This window comes from Canis lupus, chromosome 27 (assembly GCF_011100685.1).
Source record: "Canis lupus familiaris isolate Mischka breed German Shepherd chromosome 27, alternate assembly UU_Cfam_GSD_1.0, whole genome shotgun sequence".
NCBI lineage: Eukaryota > Metazoa > Chordata > Mammalia > Carnivora > Canidae > Canis > Canis lupus.
In genome coordinates, this window is record NC_049248.1 from 43,968,888 (window position 1) to 43,988,959 (window position 20,072).

At 58.2% G+C, this 20,072-nt stretch overlaps 1 protein-coding gene across 1 annotated transcript; it reads right to left on the minus strand.

The window, feature by feature from the left end:
* Positions 1–8,778: 8,778 nt before the first annotated feature.
* KRT82 (keratin 82) lies at positions 8,779–19,844 on the minus strand. Its single transcript, XM_038576170.1, is given in 10 exon segments — positions 8,779–9,141; positions 9,143–9,165; positions 9,677–9,708; positions 9,939–10,159; positions 11,649–11,774; positions 13,751–13,915; positions 14,282–14,377; positions 15,030–15,090; positions 17,391–17,599; positions 19,440–19,844. Coding segments are annotated over 10 exon segments (1,557 nt in total). The 3' UTR covers positions 8,779–8,922.
* Between the last annotated feature and the right edge of the window lie 228 nt (positions 19,845–20,072).

Genomic DNA, 20,072 nt, shown 5'->3' on the forward strand with positions numbered 1-20,072 from the left:
GCAAGAATATGGCTTGTTGCATCTCTGTAGATGGATTAAGTAGTCCAAAACCCTTTTGTACTGTCTTATCTGTCCTCCGTGCTCTGGTTTGGTGGTTTACATACGAGCTGAATCTTCAGCAAAGCTCATTTGGGTTGGTGTAGATGCACGTCTGATTTGAGACACTCAGAAGAGACTAATTCATGAATTCATTACTTCACTCAACGATTATCAGTTGTCCCTGTGTCCCAGGCAGTGTGCCTGGTGCTGAGGATGGAGAGATAAAAAGACAGTCTCTGTGTTGGGGGGGAGATTTGTGTTAAGGTCTTCCACTGGTCAATACTTTCATGGAATGATTTGAGGCCAAAGCATGCCAATGGTTTAACCATGTATCTGTGTGGAAAGTTAATTACATGATTTTGAATCCCCAAAATACACATTAAGGCTGATCTATAGGCTTGTGTGTGGGTTTCTTATGCTGATGAATCTTCGGTTAGGGTAGAGAGACCCAAAGCAATGAGCCTCTGGTCTAGGGCCATAACGTCCTGAATGCATCTATCTTGGAAGCTAAGCAGGGTTGGGCCTGGTTAGCACTTGGTGGGAGACAAAGCAGTAAGTCTTTGGGTAGAAAAGGAAAAGCTCTAAGCAACTGGATATTATCAATTGTTACCAGTATTGCAGATATTTCAGGATGCAGGACAGGTGTTCGCCTTTTCTATTCCAGCACATGACACGGTTCATCCTACTTGTCCTGTATCTGGTGGAACTTGGGCTTGACTGGATGTTCGGGATTCTTTGGGATGCTTGGGATTCTACTTGGAAGGGGATGTGTGCTTTTGACCTGAGCTATCCAGCCGGGGTCTTTGCTATTTTTTTCCTTTCCAGTCGCAAAGGGGTTTATTTCCTTTGGTCTTACTGTATTAGCTAGGACTTCCAGTACAATGTGGAAAAGCAGTGGTGAGAGAGGACCTCTTGGCCTTATTATTTTTATTTTTAAGATTTTATTTATTCATGAGAGACACACATAGAGGCAGAGACCTAGGTAGAGGGAGAAGCAGGCTCCCCACGGGGACCCCGGGATCACAACCTGAGCCAAAGGCGGACACTCAACCACTGAGCCACCCACGTGCCCCACTTGGCCTTATTTTTAATTTTAGTCGGAAAGCTTCAAGTTTCTCACCATTATTAAGTACGATGTTAGGTGCAGGCTTTTTTTTTTGTAGATGTTCTTTATCAAATTCAGGACATTTCCCTCTGTTCCTAGTTTACTACTATTTTCCATAGACCCAGCTATCAGGCATACTAGAGAGAGAAGCAGGAAAGTAATGACGAGAGAATCCTTTTCGTGAAGATTGCCAGTGATCCCCGTGCTGCTACCCGAAGGGGTCTGTCCTTCGCCCTTAGCTTCTCAGCAATATTTGATCATTTCTCTTTCCTTGAAACACTTTCTTCTTTTGGTTTCCAGACACCGTGCTCTCCCGATTTCCTTGCCATATTACTGGCAGCTTTTTTATTTTTATTTTTTGGTTGTCTTAGCCAGTTTCTCCTCCCGTCCCCAACCTCTACACACTGCAACATCCTTCAGCCCAGCCTTTGTACCTGTTCACATCTTTACCTGCACTCATTCCCTTGGTGACGTCATACAGTCTCATGTCTTTAAGTACCACCTCTCCACTGATGACTGCCGAGGCATATCGCTGTGCTGAACATCCCTTCTGTTCTCCGCACATAAATTTTAGTGAACATCTTTATTTGGGTGCCAAGTAGGCATCTCAGCCTTAATGCATCCCAAACTGTTTTCCCAATTGTTCCTGCTACATACATTCCACTTGCCAGGCTCACCATCCATCCCTAGGGTGGCTCGGGCCAAAAATCTGGCAGTCATCCTTGGGTCCTCTGTGTTTTTTCTCATGTCCCACATTCAATCCGTTGGGTGATCCTCCCTTCGGAACATTTGTGGGTTCCTTCTCCCTCTCACCACCCCACTGCTGCGCTGTTGCCCCAGCCAATCACTTCTCACTGGGTCCATTGATGTGTCCTCAAGCTCCTCAAGCTAGTCTCCCTTTCCCCCTTCATCCTTTTCTTTCTTTTTTTTTTAAAGATTTTATTTATTTATTTATTCATGATAGTTACACAGAGAGAGACAGAGAGGCAGAGACACAGGCAGAGGGAGAAGCAGGCTCCATGCACCGGGAGCCCGATGTGGGATTCGATCCCAGGCCTCCAGGATCGCGCCCCGGGCCAAAGGCAGACGCCAAACCGCTGTGCCACCCAGGGATCCCACCCTTCATCCTTTTCTTAAACAGCGCAGAGTGATCCTTTAGCAAAGTGTTAGATCGTGTCATCTCTAGGCCCTTCTGGTTTCCCCTCCCACTCAGGGTAAATGGTGTACAGGACCCTCCACAGTCCGCTCTCCTGCTTTCACGGACTTTGTCACCCTCTGTCCACCCTAACGGGCTCCCGCCGCCCTGACTTCTGGTTGTCCATCAAACAGGCGGGAAAACTCCTGCCTCGGACACTCCCCGCTTGCTCTTTTCTCTGCTGGAAGCTCCTTTTCCTCAAATAGCTGCATGACCAGGTCCCTCAACTTCCAGCTCTTTGCTCATATGACACCTCCTACTTCAAGCTCCCTTCCCCACGTCCTCCCTACCCCCCCCTTCCCCTAGTAGTTGTCACCATCAGAGGTACCCTCCTGCATCGATTTGCTTGTGTCTCTACTGTTCCCTGGCTGGGACAGAAGCTCCAGGATGCAGGCACTTGGTGTGATTGGTTCTGCATCCCCGGTGCTCAGGAGAGTGGGGCACGTGGAGGGAACGCTCCCGCTCTGTAGAATGCAGGAATGCCCCTCAAAGAGTCAGGGTGGGAAGAAAAGGGGGAGAAAGGAGCAGAAAGTAAAAAGAAGAGAAATTCCAGCATCTGGTTTTGGAGATACATCACGAAGAGGAGACTCCAGCCTCTAAGGTGGGTGGGCACGGCCCTGAGGACACCGCTCGTGCAGAAACTCCTGTGCTCACTCGGGAGCCAGCACAGTTCGCCCTCTGGCTCTGGCCTCTTGAGCTCTGAGTCTGGGCTGCTTGGAGGAAAGGGCCAGGCCAGGGGATCCAGGAGATTGGGAGGGCGACTGGTGGATCCCCTGGGGAGGCAGAAGAAGGGGGAGGAGAAGCATCGAGGACACCAGCGAGGGTGCCAGGCCAACGACAGAGACGTGACACAGCCCTCGGAGTCAGATGGACCCGGGTTCAGTCCCGTTTTGCCACCTGCCAGCGGAGTGACCTTGGCCGGCGGTGCACCGAGGACCGAGTGGGGACAGGACTCTGCTCCGGACTCTGCTTACGTGTAGAGACCTTAGAAATGAGAATACGAGGGGCTGAAAGTCAGTCTGCTTTTTAGTGTCACTGTGTGCCGGCCATTTGGAACGGTGTGGGGCAGCGAGCACGCACCCTCCGTGGCGTAGCGGTGACCTGGGGACGTCCCTTAACCTGCCTCAGCCTCAGTTTCTCCATCTGTAAGGTGGACTGACACCTCCTTCTCCTTCACAGTATTGTAGGGATGAACGTGGAGGTGCCTGGGCCATGGCAGGCGGCTGGCTACCCGCAGCTATTTCCGCCCAGCGGCCTCTCTGCTCCTCCCCTCGCTTGCCCGGGCCTCCCCTCCCTGCCAGGCGGGCACCCTGGCCCTGTTCCTGCCCACGGCGGTGCTTCCACCGCCCGCCGGTCTGGGGCTGTCCCGAGCTGGGCTTCCCGGGGCCCCAGCCGGCAGGGCCGGTGGGGCCTGTCCTGGGCTGAGGAGCCGCGTCAGCAGTTACGGTTCTGAGGCATCATTTCACCAGGTGATGCGTAACACAACCCTCAGCCCTTTGCTCGGGGTGGCACGCGGGCGGGGCGGGGGGGTGCCCCGGGGCCCCGGGCTGGCTGGAGCCTCTGCGGCCCTGGCGGTTCCTCCTTCCTGCCCGCGGGTCTGGGGGCTGGAGATCTCCCGCTGTGCTGCGTGGGGCTGAGATGCCCGGGCGCGGGCGCGGGTGTGGGCGCAGGTGTGGGCGCGGGAGGGGAGGAGCGAGGCCGGGGATCCCAGGTGCTGGGAGGCTTTGCTAAAAGCCGCCCTCTTCAGTGTTTCCGTTTTGCCTGGAGACAATGTGTGCTGGGGAGAGACGGCACCGGGCGGTGTTCGCGCCGGGACCTGCCGCTGTGGCAAGGGAAGCTCGGGGTCCCCCAGCAGAAGGGGGGGCGGTGGGGAGACGCCGAGCCCACCCTGCCTACGCCCTCCCCCCTCTGCCCTCTCAGACTAATGACACTGTGATGGAAGCTAAACACCCCCGCGGGAGCCAGAGAGCCCCCCCCTTGTTCGGGGCCCCCACTCTTCCAGGCAGGATGATCTCTTGCAGGTGTGATCCAGACTCCTCGCGTTGCCCACGCAGCTGTCGCCTGTCCAGAGCCAAAACGATGCTCCTGGAAGGTGTGCGGCTCAGGCCGCTTCCACGGGGGTCTGAGCTAGGGGTGGCTGGGCCTGGCGTGGCGGTCACGTGCTGGCACCCAGCTGTCTTCCCTCCCCGACACAGAGGCCCTGTTCTCTCAGCTCCGTTCACGGGGCTGCTTCTGAAGCCGCTCCTCCCAGTCGAAGCCCTGGCTGGAGAGCGGCAGTGGTGGGTGCACCTGGGCCACCCAGGGGACTGGGATGACGAAGGGGTCCTGGCAAGACAAGGGCCTCTGGAGGGCAGAGGCAGCGGGCACCTGAGGGAGGAGGCAGTGGGGCCGGGAAGGGCCTCGTAGGGGGGAGAGAGGCCCCGGGTGAGGACATGGGAGATGTTCTGGGGAGGCAGGCCCAGAGACAAGGAGCTCCATTCTGGGTGCTTCCATCCTCCCCGGGATGCTGTTCCCATCCTGTCCTCACATGGGTGCTTGGGGGGGGCAGGGTTTGGATTCCTGAGGCCCAGTGGAGTGCAGTGAAGCTCTGACCTCGTGCAGACCCCCATCCTCTCCGTACCCTCGCACCTGCACCCACCTGCACCGGGCTGGCCCTGGCTCCTGGCTCCTCCTGTGCTCAGGAGCCGCTTGCCACCACTAGGAGGCACTTTTGTCCTGTCTGCCTCGAGTCAGCTCCTCAGTGCGGAGGAAAGGAGATTGGGGTGCTGCTGCATAGCACTGAAGGGGACCCCCCAGCATATGGTCTGGAGGGGCCACCAGGCCAAGCCCACCTCACAGTGAGGGGGGCAGCCCCCCCCTCCCTCTCCACCTTTACCTGGTGGCGTGTTTCCTGGGCCTCGGCCTGTGGGCTGGAGGTGGAAGGACCGTGCAGACTCCGGGCCAGAGCATCCTTGCAGTTTTCAGGGCTTCACATGTTTGTCATCAAGGAGCTCCGCTGGCTCTGGGGCCAGGTCCAGAGTGACAGGGCTGCAAGTGGGGACTGAGGCGGGGAGGCCCTGCTCTCCTGTCCCCCTCCTCCCCTCTGCATGGTTGTGTGGGCCTGGACTCCAGACTCTCACCGGCGTGGTCACAGTGTGCTCGGGCTCCCCGTCGCTGGTCCCTGAGCCTGGAAGCAGCACCTGCCCCGCCCCTGCCACCGCCACCACCAGGCTTCCTTCCCTGGAGTCCCGCTGCCCTTCAGGGTCCAGCTTGCCTGCCCCTCCTCCTGGGGACCTTCCCAAAGCCCAGGACCAGGTAGGACCCCCAGTCACGTCCCCCTTCACAGCCATCCTCACATCTTTAATTCCCGTCCCAGGTCTGCATGCCCGGCTGGGCTGTAAACCCTGTGCGGCTTGCATCGCGGGGGCCCCACTTAGGAAATCCACAAACAAACAGCTGGGTTGAGATACAATCCACAGGCCATATAGTTAGCTCATTTATTGTTTTTATTGTTATGTTTTGAAGATCTTATTTATTTATTTTAGAGAGAGAGAGAATGCAGGCGTGAGCGGAGCAAGAGGGACAGGGGGCGGGGAGGGAATCTCACCCAGACTCCCTGCTGAGGGCACAGCCAGACGCAGGGCTCCATCCAGGACCCTGACATCATGGCCTGAGCCGAAACCTAGAGTCAGACGCTTAACTGACTGAGCCACCCGGGTGTCCCTATCATTTGCTGATTTAAAATGCACAGTCGGGGGCAGCCCGGGTGGCTCAGCGGTTTAGCGCCGCCTTCAGCCCAGGGCGTGATCCTGGGGTCCCAGGATCAAGTCCCACATCGGGCTCCCGGTGCATGGAGCCTGCTTCTCCCTCTGCCTGTGTCTCTGCCTCTCTCTCTCTGTGTGTCTCTATGAATAAATAAATAAATAAATAAATAAATAAATAAATAAATAAATAAATCTTTAAAAAAAATGCACAGTCGGGTGGTTTTGGTATATGCTCAGGCACATGCAACCATCACCATAGTCCAACTTAGAACGTTTTCACCACTTCCAAAGGGAACCTTTCAGCCATCACCCCCCACCCCATCTTCTCCTCCCTCCAGCCCTAAGCAACCGCTGATTTGCTTTCTGCCTCTATGGATTCCTCTCTTCTGGACTTGCATAGGAAAGGACTCGTCGAACAGCGATCTTCATGTCTGGCTTCTTTACTCGCCGTGCGTGATGTTTTCAAGGATCGTCCCTGTGGTAGCACGTGTGAGTGCTTCGTTCCCTTTCACCACCGGAAAGTATTCCATTGTGTGGACAGACTACGTTTTGATTATCCATTCATCCGTTGATGGACACTTGGGCTGTCCCCACCCTCTGGCTCTTGTGAATAATGCTGCTACGAGCACTCACATACAGGAGTTTGTGTGGACATGTGCTTTCATTTCTTCTGGGTGTACATGCCCACGAGGGAAGTGCCGGGTCCTACGGCCGCTCTGTGTTTAGAGGAAACGCCAGGCTGCTTTCCAAGGTGGTTGCACCATTTGACAGTCCCAACCGTGGGCTCTAGCTACTGCGTCTATACTACCTGTTGAGCAAGTCAACCCTGACTGGAGCTGTCTTGTTCATCACTGTGTCACCAGCTGCGGGGTGGCCTGACCCATAGCAGGTACTTGATAAATATATATCGAATGAATAAAAAAGTAAATGAATGGGTTCTTTTGAATATGCTGCTCCAGACTTCCACCCAGACTCTCTCCTCCTTACAAATCTTCTCTGTGAACCTCTCTCTGACCCCCTTTCCGGGCATAATCATTAGTTGCCTCTTCTTGTTGCTCCCATACTCTCTGCCTCTCATTATCTATGACTCCTCTCTGAGGCCAAGAGTCCCTCCAGGGTTAAGAGAGGGTCTGAGTCACCTCTGTATCACCCGCTTCTCATGCAGGGGTTGGCACAGAATAGATGCTCTGGATGGGGCCGTGGGGGAAGGGGAGCTGCACCCTGACACTCAGGAGAGGGGAGCCCCCATGGGGAGGTTGCAGTGGGCAGCTGGTTACAGGGGATCAGTGAGGCCACAGGAAGGATGTGGGGACCCCACAGAGGGTAGATAGAAATGCTCCTACCAACTCTCATCTCCAAGTCTTGGGGTTCCCAAAGAGGGAGAGGGGTCTGAGGGTCCTCCTTTTTGGCTGGGCTTCTACCCATCTGCACAGCTTTCCCCAGGCCTGTCCCTGACCTGCCCGGAGACTGGTCCAGGATGGGGAAGCAGAACCCAGGGCTTGGCGGCTGCTAAATATAGACATGATAGCCCCCTCCCCGCAACAGGCTTTCTCTGGGGCCTGTGCAGGGGACCATGAGGTGAGGAGGCCTATATGCACAAGGCCATGGTTTTTAACATGGCAAGTGTCTTGCAATCTATTGGGGTGTGATATGTGGATTTTAAATGCAAATCGTATGGATCCGCATTTATTCCACAGGCTGCTTACCAATCATCCATATGTAGCTTTTCCATCTGTATGATAACCTTCATTTCCACTCCCAAGCCCCCCCATCCCAGCTCCCAGGTCCCAAAGCTGCTCATTGGTTCCCCTTCAGCCTCCTTGCACCCCACAGAGCAGGTGGGGGTGCAAGAAATAATCCTGATGCCTGCAGTCTGTGAACAGTCAGTTTATTGGGAACAGAGAAGCCCAGAGGCTCATGGCAGAGATGGTGGCTCCCTGGGTGGGTGGCAGGATGCAACGCTAGGGGCCTCTGGGGAGACGGGGTCAGGGCGACACCTCCTTCTGTGCAGTCCCTGAGCCAAAGCCTCCCAGTTTCTGGGCAGCCCCATATCACTGTAGCCAGGAAAACCCGTTCACATCAGCCCAAAAGCAAGAGGTTCTAAAAGGAGACAGAGCAGGAGGTGGGGGGTTGGCCTGGGGCCGGGGCGGGCTATGTACAGAGGGTGGGGCGGGGGCTTGATTCCGCTGGGCCAAGGGTGTCAGCTCTCGACCGTCTCTCCGTCCAGTAAGTTCCCCACATCCCCTTGCCTTTGTTTTGGCATTTCCCGGCCGTCAGCTGCCAACGGGACTCAGGAAAAAGATGTATTTTCATAGTGTGAGTTCCGCAGCCCTGAGCAGGGAAATCTAGTGCCCAAAGACCGCCTCTTGATTCCATGTGCCACCCGAGAGGGCCGTTAACAGGTCTAGAGCGATCCTGAAACGCGGGCACCTGGCTCCGGAACTCAGAGTGGGATTCGGGTGATCGCCGCGGCGCGTGTGTTAGCTGGGTGCTAAAAGGAGTTCGCTTTTCTCGGGGGCATGAGAGTGTAAGGGGGCGGGGAGCCTGCAGGGGTGTGGGGCCGGGAGACTGGCTCTGTGGGGAAACTTGCAGGGGACGGTCCACAAAGCGGAGCTTTGATGCCTTCACCCCCAGGGGCTGGCTCGGGGTGGCGCACAGCTAAGTGAAAGGTGACTCCTGAAGATGCCCGAGGGGCGCCTCTCAGAAAACCCCAGAGAAACCTGCGGTCGGTACAGGAAGGCGGGGTTTGGAAACATCCTTGTCTTCAGCTCTGGTTGGGGGACGGCATCCAGGCTGCGGGCTGGAAGCCTGTCCTTGGGCTTCCAGCCTCTGGGGCCGTGCTAACACTTGTGGGGGGAGGCGCTGCCCCCAGCGCCCACCTTCGTGCTGGGGCTCCTGCCGCTCACGCAGCCCAGTACCCCTTGGGGCTCGCAGGGGATGTAGACTTCGCCGGAGCCCACTACGCTGCAGCCCCCGCTGCTCTTGAGGACCCCAGGGGCCCCTGGGCAGTATTCGGTCCTCAGGACGGGTGTGCTGACCGTGCATGGCTCGTAGAGGACCTGCGCCTTTGGAGCTGCTCACAGCTGTGGGAACAGGGAGGGCTGCTTAGGGTCCTGCGGCCTGTGGCTCTAAGGGCATTGCCCTGAGGTGTCTCAGCCAGGCCATCCCCCCGCCTGCTGCCACTCGCCAACGGACACCCCCACGCCAGCCACCGACTTTCTACTCTAGCCACAAAAAGTGCTTAGAAGCTGTCCTCTTCCTCCCAAAGCCTCGGCTTCCGCTTCACGCTTGTTTCTACTTGTCTGAGCCTGCTTCCCAACTGCTTTCTCCAGAGAGGCATCCCCTCGTCACGATGGTTCCCAGCAGCTTCTAGACCCCAAAGCACTGAGGCCCTGCTGCATATCTGCTCCTGATTCTGCCCCCCAAAGTGAAGTACAGCCTCTCCGTCTGGCCAGGAGCTCCCGGCAGATAGAGCTCCTCCTTGGGAGGGGGGGGCTTGCCCGCAGCCTGGGCAGGGGGCAGTGTGGCCTGTCCTTGTTGGGTTGATCGGCCCCCACGACCCCAGAGCCCCCGCAGGAATGCTCATCTACTCACAGATATTCACGGGCCCGATGCCCTCGCACAGCCTGGAGTGAGGGGAAGAAGACACAAGGAGACCGCGTCAGAGAGAGCAAGGCTGATGAAGGGGGGGGGGGCACCCATCCTCCTGCCCCCGCTGCGGCCCTGCACTGCGTGAAGGGGTGGCGCTGGGGATTCTGTGCCCTTTGGGGCTTCCCCCTGACCGTGGGGTGGGCAAGCGGAGCCCCAGGAAGCAGAGGGCGGGAGGACCTGGCCGTGATGGGCAGCCGGGCCTCACCTGTGCTCCTCGCCCTCCAGCAGCCGCCTGTAGGTGGCGATCTCGATGTCCAGGCCCAGCTTGGAGTTCATCACCTCCTGGTACTCCTTGAGCAGGCAGGCCATGTCCTGCTTGGCCTTCTGCAGGGCGGCCTCCAGCCCCGCCAGCTTGCACTTGGCGTCGCCGAGGGCCGCCTCGCCCTGCTGCTCTGCCTGAGTCACGGCGGCCTCCAGCTTGCAGCGCTGGGGGCGAGGGCACAGAAGGGCATTACTGGGGGCTCCCTGGAGCCCAACGCTGACTCTCAGAAAAACGGGGAGAACATGGTCATTAGGAGATAATTAAAAAAAATATATATATATATAGGTCTCTGCCTCCAGTTCCTGGCACAGAACCCTAAAAGTCTTGCAAATCTCCCAAGTGGTAAGAGCATTAGGAGCATCTTTTGTTTTGATATTTGGTCTCGGACCTTGGGTTCTGACACAAAGTTCTCAAATCCCTTGGGATTCGTGGATGATAGCAGTGTCTTTTGTTCCAATGAGGTGAGTCTGGGTGAGTCCCGCATGGCTCCTGGGGGGCGGCTGGTCACCAGAACAACCAAGCCATGCCCAGAAGCTTGGAATTTTCAGCCCCCCAGCCCCATGACCAGAGAGAGGGAAGGAGCTGGAGATGGACTTAATAACTGGTCATGCCCAAGAGAGGAGGCCTCTACAAAATTCCCCAAAGTATGGGATTCACAGAGCTTCCAGGTTGGTGAACAAGTGGGGGTGCTGGGACGGTCATGTGCCCAGAGAGGGGCATCGAGGTTCCGTGTCCTTCCCGTCTAGCCCGCCCTATGCCTCTCTTCCATCCGGACGTCCACCCGGATTCTTGATCATATCCTTTTATAACAAATGGCTAAATAGTGGCTGAACTGTTTCCCTGAGTTCCGTGAGCCACTCCAGCAAATTAATCGACTGGAAGAGGGGGTCGCGGGAACCTCTGATGGGTCAGAAGCACGGGTGACAACCTGGACCTGCCATGGGCATCTGAAGTGGGGGCGGTCGTGTGGGACCCTGACCCTGTGGGATCTGACCCTCTCTCCGGTTAGATAGTGTCGGAGCTGAGTTGAGGCGTAGGACACCCGCTGGGTGGCATAACCGGCCGCGTGGGCAGATTTGTGAGTGTGGGAGTGAGTCGACAGTAAAGGGAACACATAGGAGGAGGAAGGGGATTTCCTTCTCAGTCGTGGTGACATGCCAGCTTCAAAGCTGCTGTGCATCTCGTCCTGGGGCCGTGACATCTGGTTTCTCCAGGGACGTGGGTCCAGCTCTACCTGTGACACTTCAAGGAGATCTTGGGGCTAAGACTTCAAGTGTCTGGCTGGGTTTCACCAGCCTAGGAGAACAGAGTGGGTCTGTGTTTATGGACACCTGGGAGTCACCTGGAATTTTTCAGGATCACAGGACTGGAGTCTTTGGGTTAGAAGGGGCCGTGGCGACCACCTTTTCTGTGCCCGCACCTAGGGGAGCATCCTTGCTATTTCCCCTGTGACCAAAGGTTGCTTAGGGTCCGTCGGGACCTCGCTGTCTCCCAAGGCCGCTCCTGCCTGCGGTGGGCCAGCTTCTGTACCGACGGCCTGCGCCCCCCGGAGTGAGGGCCAGACGTCCATCCCCTCCTCCCAGCGCTCCCAGGGAGAACGGAGCCGCCCCGGGACAGCGCGGTGGGGCCTCCCACCAGGCTTCCTGGCCTCACCTGGGCTTTCACGGCCTCAATCTCTTGCTGAAGCCGCTGGATCAGCTTGTTCATCTCCAGGATCTCGTTCTTGCGGTTGCGGAGGTTGTCACAGTGGTTCCCGGCTGTCAGCCGCAGCTCCTCATACTGCAGGGACCCCGGGAGCCGGCGGTCAGAGCCCGGCCCCGCACCCGCACCCGACCCCGCCCCCGCAGTGCAGCGCCCCTTCTCACAGTCGGGAGTCTCTCCTCCCGTGGCTGCCTCGCCCAGGCTCTCGGGATTCTCACGCTTGGGCTGCTCCCCGGCCCCTTTGCATTTCTGGTCAGTTTGGGGGTCCTTTCCTGGGCGGCTGCTTATTTCCTTCCCCAGCTCCGAACTTTCAAACTTACTAAACGCCGCTCCTAGCTCTCCTTCTCTCTGTTTAGCTGTTCTGCGGCTCTTCTTCGTCCCCCTCGCCCAGAGCCCCAGGGTCTCCTGAGCGCTCCTTCCCCTTTAGACTTCCCTCTTGGATCCTAGGAGGGGTTTCTGCGCTCGGCCTGCGAGGCCTAACGGATCCGGGAGTGAGGACAAACCGCATCGGCCTCACCAGGGTGAGAACCTTCGGATATTCTCCTCCAAAACCATTGAAAACAGAATGCAACGTTACTTCCTACTCTGGCTTAACTTTTTTTTTAAACCATTGCAGCAAAAAATAAATAAATAAATAAATAAATAAATAAATAGATAAATAAATAAAATAAATAAATAAAATAAAAATAAAATAAAATCAAATAAATAAATAAACCATTGCAGCTCCAAAATCAATCTCTGAATCATGTTTTATCAATCACACCTATAGATGCGAGAAATTAGCCGACTTTAGGTTTTCTGCCCATGATGGATGGGAGCCCTTTGCACAGAGAAGGCAAAATAAGTGATTAAGCACAAATCACTCCCTTGGGCTCTTTTGTTATTCGGCTGCTGCGACAAAGCCTACAGCTGCCCAACCAATGTGCACCCTCCTCTTCTTCCAAAGAGCTCTGTTTCTGTTTGGGGTGGCAGCGAGCCTCAGAAGGGAGGCCTGGCTTTTGCATTAATGAGGTCTGTGGGTAAGGCTTCCAGGAAAGCTGTTTCGAGTGGGGGAGAACCCAGCTGGCCTGTGTCTTTTGCCCCGTGTTCTTCTTCCTACCTGGAACGAGCATGCGAGATTAGCAATATGGCAGCCTCATTGGGACATGAGGCGACCGTGGGGACTATGGCAACGTTAAGGACGGCAGAGCAGAAAGCTGGAAGGAGCCGTGTCCCTGACGGCAACAGAAAACCCCTGTGTCATCTGTGGGCAGTCTATTTCCGTGGCCTCTTTGCGGGCAGGGACGGTGTGACTCTCAGTATCCTCATGGTCCATCCATGCCACCCCAGTAAGGCCGTCCTTCCCTGGCCGCCCTATTTAAAACCTCATTCCCGAACCACTCCCTTCACTTCACGCTGATTGGTTTTCTTCAAAGCACACGCCACCGCCTCACACACATCCACGGTACTGAGTCACCCCGTTTATCGCCGGGCCCTCCCCTGCTGCCCCTGCCTCTAAAAGGAAAGTGACCCGAAGGCAGGGTTTGCCGTCCGTTCTGTAACCTGCTGGGATCCAGGCCCTAGGACGGTGCGTGGCATATGACGGATGCTCGACAAACGGTTGTTGGATGAATAAATGACGGAGCGAATGAATGCGTGGTGCCTTTCACAGACAGGGCGGGAGACACGGAGGTGATACTAGTCGTGAAATCAAGTTGCCCTCGGGGGTATCAAGCTCCCTCCCAGCAAGCACCTGATTCCCTAAGTCTGGGGCCGCCTTAACGACCGCTCGTGCCCTGCCATTAGCGACCGTTGCGCCACAGCCTCCCCGACGCCCTGAAACCCAGGGCCCTCTTTGCAGCCATTGCCAATTAGTGCCTCCTGAGTGCTGCTTAGAGGAAGGCCTCCAGGGCGTCTGTGCGTGGAGAGCGCTGGGACTCCCCGGCGCCCTGATGACAGGCCTGGGCTGTTGGGGTTCCCTATGGCTGTGGTGCAATGCAGCCCTCGTCACCCTCTCACTCGCTCCCTGGGGGATAGGAGGCTGGGGTCCCCACCCCGTCCTGCCCGGGCCTCACCCGGCTCTGGTACCAGGCCTCAGCTTCGGCTTTGCTGCGGCTGGCGATGTCGTCATACTGGGCCTTGATCTCGGCGATGATGCCATCCACGTCCAGCTCCCGGCTGTTGTCCATCTTCACAATGACGGAGGTCTCGGAGATCTGAGACTGGAGCAGGCACATCTCCTGGGGTGATGGGGGGGCGGCAGGTGGGAAGGCGGGAGTATTTTGAGGATGGAGACGGGAGGGGACAGCTCTCGCCTTCCCAGAGCAGATTTGCACGGCACCTTGCGTAGCTGTCTCGAGCCTCCCGTCACCAACCTACTCCTCGTCCCCCCTCTAGTTATGCAGACCCAAGAGCCGAGGCTTGGCCCCTGTGACTCCTGGGAGCCTCCCCGCCTGAGAACCAGCTGTTTGAGCCGATTTCTTCCGGGGCTCACCTTTGGGGCCGCCTGCCCTGGACAGCACCCGCTGGCAGGAGCGCTCCCTCCCCACCGTGCCCACCCAGCCGGCCCCTGACTGAGCATCTGTGGGCGGTGGGGCTGCAGGTACCTCTTCGTACAGGCCTTTCAGGAAGTCAATCTCCTGGACCAGAGCCTCAGCGTTGGTCTCCAGGTCAGCCTTTATCAGGAAGGCCGTGTCCACCTCCTGCAGCCAAGCAGAGACAACCATAACCTGGGGCCAGGGGACCACGAGACGGCCACCCCCTCTTCCCACTGGGCCACCTCCCAGGCAGGCCGGTGGCGGGTGTGAGACCACGTGCAGGCCTGCGTGGAAGTGGAAAGGCGACAAAGCCAAGGATGGAGGGAGGGGTCCCAGCCCAGGACCCCGTGCCTGAACCTGGCACCCTGATGGGGAAGGCTCTGATGGAGCTGGTTTTGAAGGGGCCTTGACTGCGGCTTCTCTGAGTCCGCTTTGTGAAGCACGGGCCATAGAGCACCTCGGTGCTATCGTTTTCCTCTTTTGTGGTCCGAGCCAGTTTCTGTTTGATTTTTGATTTGGCCTGGGCTGTATCTCCAACCGCTAGGGCAGGTGTACGTACGACCCTAACGGGTCGGGACCACGTGAGCCGGGAGTGGAGGCGGGTCAATCACTGCCTTTCTGCAAGAAGTGGGGGAAAGCTGGCTTTCCTCTTTCCCAGCGTCAGTGGGGTTGGCCCTAGGCCCCGAGGGGTGAGAGGCCCCGTCGGGGGGTGGGGGGTGGGCTGCGGACACGTGTGGACCCTGTCAGGGGCTGAGTGTGGCGAGGCCACCTGGGCCGGCTGGGGGGGCTTCTGTCTCCCTGGGACCGACCCCCTCACCTTCTTCAAGGCGACAAACTCATTCTCGGCGCAGGGCCGCAGGGAGAGCTCCTCTTCATACCTGGTGGATGGGCGGGAAGAAATATCCTAGTCTGGCTTGGGGTTTGGAAGCAGCCTTGGTATCCAGCCTGAGGGAGGGCCGGTGGGGGAGGGAGGAGGGGAATCCTGCCTCTCACTGCCTTAGCGCCCTAAGGACCCCGTCGTCACTGGACACCTCCAGGCCCTCCAGCCGCTCAGGACAGAGCACTGTCGCCATGGCCTCTCCGTAGCCACCTTGCGTGCTTATCTCCCTCCCCGCCGCCCAGTAGCCTGTTCCTGTGATTAGTCATCTTCAGGGAAGTCCTTCTTAAGGCCCCCTTCATTCCACCTTGCTGCCCAGGAAGCCCATCTCATCCAGCTGTTTGCTCTGGGAAGGTGTTGAGGAGTTGGCTGCCTGCAGCTGGCACCTCTGTCTCTCCTCGGGGTGGTTCTCAGATCAGGCTGCAGACCCTGGAGTCCCAGCCCGCCCGGTCCTTCCCCGCCAGGAGAGGTCTGAGCCGGGCCTCCACTTGCAGCTCACTTGCAGAGGTAGCAATTACCCACTTTACCGAGCCGTGGAGACAGCCCGACCACCTCCTCCAGGCTCCGAGGGAGCTCCTCGCCCACTCACTGTCGCCCTGGGCAGCGGAACCAGGGCCAGGGGTTCCCTGTGGCCAGGATGACTCAGTCTGCCGAGGGATGTGGAGCCATTAAACGCCTCACTGAGCTTCCCGACGCCCGTCCTTCCTTATTCCGGCCTCAGCGTGGGCCCGGCAGCCGGAGCCTTCTGTCCGGGTGCGAATCCCAGCTTGGTCAGGTGCTAGCCACGTGACTCTGGGTAAGGGACTCGGGTCGGGGACCTGTGGGAGCCTCAGCTTCATCATGTACAGAACGAGAATAACCCCGGTCCGGCCTCACGGAGCTGCCGCGAGCCAACACGGGCCACGGGTTAGTGTCTGTCCGGCACGCGGACGCCACCAGTGCTGGCCGTGACCGGCAAAACGGCGCTTCGTCTCATCCCTCTACCCCCACCGCCACTTCCCAGCCCAAAGTCCTCCTTGTGAGCTGCAAACCACATCTCCCGCCGAGAAGGGCATCGCCCCTGCCGCAAGGGCCGGCCTTGCCTGTGCCTCTCCTGTCGGGCTCCGCTTGAGTGGTCTCACCTGGCGCACTCTGGCCCCTCTTATCACCTGCTCCCATCCCTTCCCCTTTACTGGGATCTACTTTGGACTCCCCTTTTGTAAGGCCCAACTGGAATGAAATTTCATCATGGCCCCGAGCAAATGGCACCTCCTCCGGGGAGCTCTCCTGGGCCCCGTGTGCACTCTCAATGTCTGGGCTTTCTTCTCCGCCTCCGTCCTGTCTCCCGTCATCACTGTTGGATCGTGTGCGTGGAGGTCTGTGCCCGACGGGGGACATCTTGAGGGCAGGAGCCAGCTCAGCACAGGGTCTGGCACCAAGTAGGCATGTGACCGACACCTGCAGCTCAAGCGCCTGCCACGTGGCTCCATGCCGCTGATGCACGTCCCCTGGGAACCATTGCTCTGAGCATACTTGCCCTGCTTCTTGTCAATGGAAACGTGTCTCTCTCTACCTTCCCCCAGCAACCTGTGCTCCCAGGGGACCCTGGGCCCAGAGACACCCTCCTAGGACCCATGAGGCAGTGTGTCTGGGCCTCAAGCCTCTTGCAGGCACTGGACCTAGAAGCCTGCTCTTGGTTGACATCTATTTCCTGGCTACCTTCTCCTGCGAGTCAGGCCGGGAGCTGAACCTTAAACACAAGAACTGGGGACGTAGAGCCCTGAAGGTGAGGAGGGGTGATGGCTTCCAGCTGTGGACACCGGGTCTGGAAGCTGGATGTTGGGGAGTGAGAGGAAACGTGGGCTGTGGTGGCAGCTTGGGTGCCGTCCCGAGAGGAGCCGAGAGGGGCTTATCAGGGGAAGGGACAGCGGGAGCAAAAGCTTGAACGGAAGAGGGTTTGGGGGGCGAGTTTGGGGAATGAGACATAGTTCCGCACCTGGACGGGGATGGTTGGAAGATACAGCAGGGCGGGTGGTGGAGCGGAGCCCCGGCTGCTGGAAAAGGCGGGAGCAAGAACGGGTACCACGTTGGGATGACTGAGCGAGCGTGGGGCAAGGGAGGTGCAGACAAACACACAACCTCAGAGCTTCTACCGCGAGCTCTGCCCCACGGGTGGTGTCCCCGGCGCTGTGCCTGTGTCATCCCGCTGCACTGACGCCTCACCTAATCAACCAAGTTTTAGGCCTCCCGTTGCATAGGTGGGGAAACTGAGGCCCAGGCTGTTGCACGTGCCTTGGAGGGGTGAAAGTGGGCCACACTCACTTTTTCTTGTAGCTTTCCAGTGCGTCCTGGAGGCTGCAGAGCTCCGACTCTAGCCTGGCCCGATCGCCCGCCACGCAGTCCAGCTGCCTCCGAAGGGCGCAGATGTAGGCCTCGAAGATGGGCTCTATGTTACTCTGGCAGCATCTCTGCTGCTGCATGAAGTTCCACTTGGTCTCCAGCAGCTTGTTCTTCTGCTCCAGGAACCGGACCTGCAGCCAAGCACAGGATGTCACCGGAGAGCAGGGAGCTGGGGACCACGGCTGGGAGCCTCTAAGAGGTGGCGGGTGGGTGGGCAGCGCGCTCTTGCTCCCGGCACGCTGCCGCCAGCGAGCTGCAATTTTCAGATGAGGCTGTCCGCATAGACTGGCCCCTGAGGATGTGTCTCCACAGCTCCCGTGCCCCAGGGGAGCTTTCCTAAGACCCCCACTTTCCACCCAGGGGTCGCGCATTGTCATGGAAGGAAGTACTGGCCCCAGAGGCCACCTTCCAGCGCTGCCTGCCGACCTCCCACGAGCCTTGCGACCTTGGCCAACACATCCTGTCCCTTGGAGCCTCGCTTGGCTTCCTAAGGCTCCTGCGTGGTATCGGGTATGGGAAGCACTTCGTGAGTCCTCATACTGGTGTCAGCCGGTGACACTACGCCTGGGAGTTCAGGCTTGCTTTGGTCGCAGCCCAGGGACACTCAGGGGAGGTCAGGTCGAAGACTTTGTCCCAGGACTCCAAGCCCTTTCCCCTGACTCTGCTGCGCTCTGTGTGGCTGCGTCCAAAATGTGTCCCTGTCACGACAACGGGGAGAGCTCCCGCCAGCCGGGCTTCTCCCTTTGTGGGCTTAGAACCCGAGATTGGGAGAAGCCGAGTGAGCCCATCACGGCCACACCATCAGCTGCTGGTGGAGGGAGCACGGCGCCCGATCCTTGAGAGGAATCTGCGGGGCCAGCGATGTGGCCCTACGTCCGGAGTCGCCCCCGAGGTGCTGCGATGTTGCTGATGATCAGGGCCCAGAACCTAATGAGCTTTAAAGGTAAAACTGTGGGCAGCCCCGGTGGCTCAGCGGTTTGGCGCCGCCTTCGGCTCAGGGCCTGATCCTGGGGACCTGGGATCGAGTCCCACGTGGGGCTCCCTGCATGGAGCCTGCTTCTCCCTTTCCCTTGTGTCTCTGCCCCTCTCTCTGTGTCTCTCATGCATAAATAAATAAAATATTAAAAAAAAAGATAAAACTGCAAGTGGGACAGTTCTCATTTACTAAAATAAGTTTCTTTCTGGAACACTTTTAGGTATATGACCTCGTTTGATTCCCCCATTGCCACGGCCCTTCCCCGCGGGCGGCCAGCGCCCTGAGGCTGAGAAGTGACAGCGTTGGCACAGGGCCTCGGGGAGCCGGCACGAGTGGGGCCAACGCCAGGGCTCAGGCCGCCTGACTTCTGACCCAGGATTCTTTGCCCTCCGCCCGGGGCTGGGGGCAGCAGAAACACCGGCTCAGCCCCTGATCCCAAGAGCCTCCCCGGTTGTCGGGACAGGTGCAAAGGCACCTGCTTGAAGTCTGCTCGGTCACTTCTGTGCCTTTCAAGGCTTGGGATGACAGCGACCCTGTGTTCCCAGCTCTGAGTGCTCCATCTTCTCCTCCTACCAGGCCTACACCGGAGGCAAGCGTGGGGTCAGGGGGCCCATCCCTGCCTCCAGACCCAAGGGTCTTGCCCCCGCTCAGGCACTCAGAAGGCGGCCCTATCGTTAGAGCCTCCTCTGCCTCATTGGTTTTTCTTTTTGGCTCTATCATTGCTTTGGAAGTTCCTCTTATAGTCTGACCTCAGGCAGCCCTGGTGATTTCATCAGATGTTGTTCAGAGAGAGATGACAAGAGAGTAAGACAAGAACCAGCAGGTAGAAATGTCTAGTGCTGAGACCGACCGAAGCGGCTTTCAAGGGTTCGTGGTCATGCCGTGCGGCAGAGGCCAATCACCGCGGCTTCCCAGTTGCCTCTCCCTGCCTCCCTGGACCAGACGCGAGGCGCTCTCTGCCCCCACAGCCCCGGAGCGTGGCGCCTCCCTGTTACCTTGTTGATGAAGGATGCAAAGCGGTTATTCAGGCACTTGATCTGCTCCTTCTCGTCCCTTTTCACCCTCTGCACAGCCGGGTCGATCTCCAGCTCGAGTGGGACCAGCAGGCTCTCGTTGATGGTGACGGGGGCGATGCAGGCCGAGGGTCCGGAGACGGCCCCCACTCGGTACCCGAAGCTAGGCAGGCCGCACCTGGAGGCCACCCGGGGCCTCCCGAAGCCCACGTTGCACAGGCTCCGGGAGCCCAGGCAGCCCAGGGCTCGGAGGCCCCCCCCGCCCCCGGGCCGGCACGGCCCCTTGCTCACTGCATGGTGGGCGACCATCCGGGGCAGCACCGCCGAGCACGAGCTGAAGCTCTGACCGCCGCACCTGGAGCCCAGCTGGAAGGAGCGGCACGACATGGCGGGACAGAGGCAGAGAGGCACAGAGGCGGCCGGCGGGGAGAGCTCGAGGGCCCAGTTATCAGGCCAGCCCAGCTTCCACCCTTTTATCTGGTGGTGGACGGAGGGCTGGGCAGGGTCAAACCCCAAATCACCATTAACAAGTTTATAAGCTTGGGATATTGGCAGCTGCTAAGTACCAAGGTGGATAATTAGGGTAGCAGAGAGCAAAGGGAAGGAGCCAGTGGA